The following is a 7,532-nucleotide window of genomic DNA, read 5'->3' as shown; positions in this document are numbered from 1 at the left end:
AGAGTTTATCTTGTTTTTTTAACTTCTGGCAAGTCACCATTTCCCATTACACCAACTGAAACTGCTCTGTAGTTCTGACCTGTTCAATCATTAATTAAAAATACCAAATATCTGAGGTGTTCTAATTCCGTCTATGCATCTTAATCCTCCTTACCCCCCACCCCTCGAACATTTCTGTTGAATGGCTTTTATGGGAGTTTCCTTTATTTGTGCTGCACGGCAGAGACTCACATTCACCAACACTCAAGTGTGGTGAACGTTGCCACAATGTAGAAAACACAGGAGGCATCGCTTAAAAAACACACACAAAATGAGACTCTTTATTTAGTGAGCACCACTGAGTCAGTACAGAACTTCTTTTTCTCTTAAAAGTCAAGCTTTTTTTTTTTAAACAAAAACATCATAAAAGCTACCAAACTTTACAGGCAAACCAGTTCTATCAAAGTGTGTCGAGAGAGAGCAACGCCTCCTTTTTCTCTAAACGTGTTTGAAAACCAACAAAAAAAAAAAGTTCACAAAAACAAGGACGTACAAAGAAAAATGTTATGACTTCAAGTGTGGATCCGCTATGTTTTACTCTAGATCCTGGTACATAAATTAAAGAACGTACACTTTGATTTTAAACCTATAACTACTGTTATGACACATGTGTTAATAAAGTTTTTCATCGAAAATGTGAATCTCCACTTAATATTTAGGCAACAGTAACCCCTAAATATGACTGTGATCAGGCTGGATCTGATGTTTATTGAGATTCAAATGAAATCGATGTTTTTCATCTGAATAAGAACCTGACACTGGTACTTGTAATAGTTTGTGCTCTCGTGTTTTATTGACGTCCTGATTATTGGATAATCCAAATGAACTTTGACTGTGTTTTTAGAAACCAAACGCGCTGCCTGTACAAACAAATAAAAAATTAACGAGCTCTGCTGGCATTAACCCCACAGCTGCTGCAGGATGCATGCATGCATGGACAGGGGGTTGCTGTATGAGTTGATGCATACCAGCTGGGTTCAAAAGCAACTAAACACAACAAAAGGGGGAAAAAAGAAATTGTGTGCACTGTTTTTTTGTATTTTCTCCAACATTTTAAGGTGAGTGTTTCCATCTATTTATGTGCCTGTTCTCTGCTCCACTTTCAACATGCCGGCATGTGGGTTTCATCTTTTGTGTCATCAGGTCCTCCTTCGATGTGTGTTCTCCACGTATGTGTTCTCGATGCACAGCACGATGTAGTGGTTGGAGCAGGAGCGGGCGTGCTGCCCCAGCAGTCGTCCCGTCTGCAGCAGAGCAGCCTGGCCCGTCACCGCCATGTCGGCCGTCCTCCACGCCTCACAGTAGTTGGTGGTCAGACGAGTGCCTACGGCGTTGGAGCCGTGCCACACCATCTTCTCTGGCCTGTGGGGGAGAGGGAGACGCAAGTAAACACAGCTGCTTTTGGCTCAACACTCACCTTCTGACTGCAGCAGCCTCTCAGATACATGTTTAGTATTTGAAACATGAAACCAATTTGTCACCCTGAGAGAAGAGAAAAGACAATTTAGCTGAACAAGAGACAAAACAATTGAAAAATTAAAGCCACGAGAGGCATTGTATGGCCACAGGTGCCCCTCCCTTCTGCCTGTGTCAGCCTGATCAAAGCTTTTTCAAAATGGCGGCTTTCCTGTTGGTTAGCAACCATTGAATTTTTTGGTCTCCTCTGGGTGACGAACTGGTCTATGTGATTAATTTCCTTGGCAACAGAGGAGTTTTGTGAACTAAGCCCACATCTCTAATATGTTCATGGGGTAAGTCATATTGTTTCTTTCTGCTTGAGCCAGGGGTTTAATGTACTGCATTTTCACAATATTCTGTAAAAAAATAGGCGAGGAACAGAGGGACTCCACTTGAGCTCACCATGCTAACACCTTCAAAAATCGACAACTTCTAATTCCACATTTTTTTTCCAAAGTACTGTAGTTTCCAAATGATGCTCAAGAAGTTAGGAGACAATAGATGGAAATGGGTAGGAGGAGTTTACATTTTTAGCTACCGGTAATACTAAAGGAGATTTTTTTTAGAGTTTTCAATATGACTGTCTAGTCACAAGGTTGAAGGTCAATGAAGCTTCGGTTGTGGTTGTTGAATTAACCTTACAACATGTGTGGGAAATGAATGAAGATTGCTCAAAGAATCTTTATTTCCTATATTGTGGGAAATTGTGAAAATCCCCCAAATTTCACACTTTGCCACAAAATGACCACCAATTTAAAAGTCCTGTGGCCATCCCAAAGTAGTTTTAAAGCTTCCTTTGGATATCCCGGACACGTGTCTTTTAGTTTCCCTAGTTGATTTTGACCTTTTTTTTTTTTGGCCCCATTGATTTTTCTTTGACAGTTTCTCCAGTGATGTCTCCTGTGATGTCATTCTTCTCGGATGACATCAAGCTCAAATAGATCAACAAAAACTATTTAAAAATGTACCAAAAACAATAAAAATGATTGTTCATTTTGCATTCACTCACCACGCTGAGTCCGTCATCACGTCACGTCCATTGAAAGAGTAGATGGATGCAGATGGCTCAAAGACGCCTCCATTGCCGGAGAAGATCGACATCCAGCTACTGAACAACACTTCGCCCTGAGAGCAGCAGAGGCGCACACCGTTGACAGAAACCACTTGTGGAGTCAAACTCAAAAATGTAAAATTGCGAAGAATTTCTCACCTTCAGGTTGACCACGGGCAGATTGTGGCGGTCTGCCTTCCTCACAATGGTTGCCAGATCCTGGAGGTGAGAGGACAGGAAGGCCCTGTAGGTGGAGGTGTGCCCCATGGAGCGTGCCTGCTGATAGCACTGGAGGTCGGCCCCACGAATGCCGCGCATGTCTCCTTTTAGGGGAGCATTCAGGGCTACCAGATGAAGCTGGAAAAGAAGGAGTAGGACCATTGACTGTATTAGACAACTAGACCAACCCCTCCCCCTTCACATTCTACAGGAAGTACCCGCTGGCTCCAAGAAGCCAAAATCCCATAGACTTCAATAGACAAATAAGCAGCTATAATTCAGAACAACCATTCTTGCTCTGCTAGCTGTGTTAAACATGTTCTTGCACATTCAGTTTTTTTGAAAAATGTTTTTTCTGTCATTCGAATTTGTAGATGTGACCAAATTCGAGGGCTGTGTTCTTCCTGGGCTGCATTTGTAAGCTGCTTACGTCACAGCCCCGCAACAAGTGCTGTCCAAACTCAACCACTACTACAAATACGGCCTTCTTTTTCCCGATTTCAATGATTGGCCTGGTGTCCATATCCCTAGATGCATTGCGGCCGAAGCCGGAGATTTTCTGACAACGATGGCGGACTGTGAAGCGGGACCCAGAGTTGGAAATAATTACACCTTTTTGTAATTACACCTCCAAGGTTAAAAGTTATTAAAAGTTAAATATTTTGAGCTCCATGCCTGGTTCACTACTCCTCTCTGTTCGGGACTTATGGTTGCGAGGTGACAGGACATTTGCCGATGTAATGGCTGGAATTATCTAAAGGCTACACTCGTCCAAATTCAAAGCCGTTAACATCCGGTCGATGTTGGGTGGGTCCTTCGTCGAGCGGGTGGGCCGCAGCCATTAAAGGATACACCCACAGTGTATAAAAAACAGTTTTTTTTGCAGATATTGTTCTCTTTTTATTTCTAATATTGTTGTTGTTCTGTAAATACATTGAAGGAACTTTATCTTTTGGTGAATGTCACTTTTGCTGCCGCAGATAAGTGAATTTCCCCATCATGGGATAAGTAAAGTTATCTAATCTAATCCAATACAACCCTCAAACTTGGAAACAGCCATGGACAATGACTAATCGGGTGCCTCCATAAAAGTATGTGATCACGCATTGAGTGTTTGAAACGTCAGATTGATAGATTCTCCCTAGCCTGCTTTCAAGTGAAACGGCTGCTGTGAAAGCTTACTCCTCAAGAGTGGTTACCATACAAATATTGACTTGGACCGATTCGAAACCAATCACTGCCGAATGAACAGCTAGCTTCAACATGGGAGCGTCCATATCATAACAAAATGGCGACCGGATTGACTTTCTTGGAGCCCGAAGACAGTCATTTTCAATCGATGATGTCGCACTCACTCAGTCCAGTTGTCATATAAAGTTAATGGGTAGGACACATGGAGTTTGATGATAATGAAACAGTTTACTGTTGGGTCAGAGTCTTGGTTTTGGATCTGTGTGTGCAGTGTCTCACACACACCCCAGGAACAGAGTTGATGGTCTGTGGAAAGACATTGTAGCTTGGCTGATACCCTCTGGTGCCATCCTGCAGCTCCTGTTACAAACAAACAAATTGTTTTATGCTCGCTTCCCTTTCCTTGTGCATTGCTTGTGTAAAGCTACGTTCACACCAGCCTCTGCAACACATGTTCATACAGCCACTTCCAATTAAAAATCTATGTGTACATATGTAAATACACGTTTTGGGCTTCCACGTTCAAAACCCTCGAGTTAACGTGTAGCTTCTCAAGATTCAATGATCGTTTTCAGGCTCTATGTAGTTTTTGTATAAGTGCGTAAATGTGCATTTGGGGCTTCCACGTTCAAAACTCTCGTGTTCATGCATAGCTTTACAAGTTTCAATGATCATTTTCAGGACTAAATAGTCTAAATATATGTGCGGAAATGCATGATTGGGGCTTCCATGTCTTGCTTTTACACGAGCTATTCAATCTATTCAAGTTTCAATGACCAGTTTTGGGCTCTTTGGGCTCTACACAAACATACACACGCGCAAATACATGTTTTGGGCTTCTACATTTAAAATTCTTGTGTTCACAAGTAGCTCCTCAAGTTTCAATTACCAGTTTTGGGGTCTACGTAGTCAGTGTCTAAGTGTGTAAATGCGCCTTTTAGGCTTCCATGTTTAAGACAGCTACTCAATGACTGTTTTTGGGCTCTACGTACAAAAACATTTGGCCAGTGAACATGTGTCGTAAGTTAAACCAGGTCAAACTTTGACCAACTGTAGTGACGTCTAGATGGCATCTTTTATTTCACAGAAGTGCCAACCATTTGAACGTTGATCATTGAGGAGAAATTAATAATTTTAGTTTTTGTCAGGCCAGAATTCTATAACACAAAGTCTTTCATATTTCGGAATAGAGCTTTAAAAGAAAAAGCCTGGAGCAAGATTTGCCCTAACCCTTGTGCTATCCTAGGCACTTTAACATTGGGAACTGGGTCATCTAGACCCACTAGACAAGTGCGCTGAACCTTTTTTCTTCAATGATTTGTGAACCTCACTGGTGTCCATGAATTACTTGAAATCTTTCCAACTTTATCCACCTTTGTCATGGTAGGGAGAACACGTCAATGTAAGGATGGGGTCATCTAAGATGGCACAAGGGTTACTCCGACGACAACTTCACCAAGCCTCTTTCAACGCTAGGTTGAAGACATGCGCTAGTATCGGGTAATGCCAGTCCAGGCTGAAGACCATAGGCTAAATCTGCGTTCAAGTACGCGTGTTACGTGCCCGGTGGGAACGTAGCTTAAGTATGTGTGTGCGTGTGTGTGGGGGGGACCTGGCTATGGACACTGATAGCTCCACTCCAATCTCCAGATCTGCTGAGAGCCTGAGACGACTCTGATGCTGCTGCTGCTGATGCTGATGATGGTCCATAGTGGATCAGCTCTCCCAGCTGAAAGAAAGGCCAGACAAGCACCTTTTCTTGATTTGCCTGAAGGATTGTTTCTAATATTGTAGCATAAAAGACGCAAACAGCAACTGCTGCATGCTAAACACTGTATGCCGTGCTTTGGGTTAAAGGATTGTCACCAATTAATGATTCCAATCTTAAATTTGATTGTGTCAATAAACTTTTGGGGGAAATTGTTCCTGTCATTTCTGATCTCTCATTCCCCCAAAAAAACGCATGTATGAGGTGAACAATAGAATGTACTTGATCAGCACAATTCCATGAATATTTTAAATCTCACAAATGTAAAACTTTTTAATTTTTCTGTTGTGATTTTTTTCACATCAAAGTCGTAAATGTTTTTAAAATTAAAAGGTAAACAAAAGATATAAATATAAAGGACACAGATCCTAAATTTGCAAAATTTTAAAAATGGGGTGCTTAAAAAATACACTTTTAATCAAGCTTATGGCTAATTTATGACATACAACTGAAGAAGACGTGTATGGATGCTCCAGCAAAAGGATTACAAACCGGGATTTTGCGCCAACCGTTGCGCGCTCTGATGTACAGCTCGCCATTCTTCTCAGACACATACGCCAAAGTTCCCTCTGCAGTGCTGTGTGTCTCTCTGGTGAGAGCAATGACTGTCTCATAGATGGCCACCTGATCACACACCATCAGAGCATCAGCACTGCAGCTTTCATCGCATTTTTCTACACTTTGTAGAGCATCTCACCGGGCTGGCATGACCCGGAGTTCCTGGTGGACCGGGGGGACCGGGAGGGCCCGGGACACTGATTGCAGCTGGTAACAACACATAGGTAATTCCACCAGATAAAACTGCATCTAAAACAAGTCTTTTCCATTTAACACTCTTACTTGATTTATAGGCGGCGACTGGACCTGGAGGCCCTGCAGGGCCAGGAGAACCCCGTGGTCCAGGTCGTCCAATCCCAGGAGCTCCAGGCAAACCAGGGGAACCTGCTGGCCCTGGAGGTCCAACGACAGACTCACCCTTTGGACCCTGCAGATAAAATCTTAATTAATTGAATCTTCATTCAAAATTGTGCTTCAATCTCGTCAAAGTAACTGAAGATCTGCACAACTTTCTGAAAAAAGTAGAACAAAAAATCGATTCTAAAATACAGAGGGATACGTTTCGAGATTAAACAAATTTATTTACCGACAATGGCTTCCTGTGAGTTTTAAGCAGCTTAGTGAGAAGTTTTGATTTCAGGGAGTTCACAATCCACCATCAAAAATAGAAGGAAATTTAAATTGAGTTTAACTGTTCCATATACCTATCATATATAATTTGTACATGTCCGAGACCCCTTTCTCTATAGGATGGTCCAACCTTTCCTTAAAAACCCATTACAACATGCCTTATGCTTTCTGCCCTGTAGTTCATCGTCATTCCACTAGGGGCAGTATAAGGGCTTTTACTGCTCACTTCGAAATGGCTGTCCCTGTAAAATCTCAGAAACACTCTTGGCGGGAAAACTATTGCTAATTTTCAAAACCTTAGAGTGAGAATGGCTCCCATTCAGCAATTCGTTTTTTAAATGACTTCTATGTGTATCAAAATAACGTTTTGTTGATAAATTATTTAAAAGACAGCTACACCAAGTTAAAAATGTGTGGATACAATGGCTAGATAAGGTGCCTTTTTCCTGATGTCAATGTTTTTGGGTATTAAACTAGCACTGTTGTGAACAAAAACGTAACCAAAAACCTGTCATGGCGGAGACTATCTATATGTCATGAAAAAAATATTACAATCTTTTGGTGGATTTCATCAAAGGAGTTAAAAACTATCTTAATTCCAGAAAAATACATTTCCTG

General features: G+C 41.8%; 1 protein-coding gene and 1 long non-coding RNA gene across 9 annotated transcripts in view; one reads left to right on the top strand and one right to left on the bottom strand.

The window, feature by feature from the left end:
- Window positions 1-292: 292 nt before the first annotated feature.
- Window positions 293-7,532, bottom strand: part of col15a1b (collagen, type XV, alpha 1b) — a 60,206-nt gene continuing 52,966 nt past the window's right edge. For all 8 annotated transcript variants that reach the window (XM_078935568.1, XM_023964779.2, XM_078935569.1 and 5 more), the window contains 8 exons: window positions 6,567-6,711; window positions 6,424-6,491; window positions 6,219-6,350; window positions 5,571-5,687; window positions 4,244-4,318; window positions 2,708-2,905; window positions 2,507-2,622; window positions 293-1,401 (listed from right to left, as the gene is read on the bottom strand). In XM_078935568.1, coding sequence (XP_078791694.1) covers window positions 1,179-1,401; window positions 2,507-2,622; window positions 2,708-2,905; window positions 4,244-4,318; window positions 5,571-5,687; window positions 6,219-6,350; window positions 6,424-6,491; window positions 6,567-6,711 — 1,074 coding nt within the window. In that variant the 3' untranslated portion in view covers window positions 293-1,178. The remainder of the gene's footprint in view (window positions 1,402-2,506; window positions 2,623-2,707; window positions 2,906-4,243; window positions 4,319-5,570; window positions 5,688-6,218; window positions 6,351-6,423; window positions 6,492-6,566; window positions 6,712-7,532) is intronic.
- Window positions 1,284-6,876, top strand: LOC110016884 (uncharacterized). Its single transcript, XR_013650767.1, has 3 exons — window positions 1,284-1,424; window positions 6,414-6,508; window positions 6,578-6,876. It is a non-coding gene; the product is annotated as an uncharacterized LOC110016884 (long non-coding RNA).

The sequence above is a fragment of the Oryzias latipes genome, chromosome 17 (assembly GCF_053564925.1).
Source record: "Oryzias latipes strain Hd-rR chromosome 17, Olatipes_Hd-rR_3.1".
NCBI lineage: Eukaryota > Metazoa > Chordata > Actinopteri > Beloniformes > Adrianichthyidae > Oryzias > Oryzias latipes.
The sequence above is the reverse complement of the archived record's forward strand: the minus strand, read 5'-3'. Positions and strand labels throughout refer to the sequence as shown.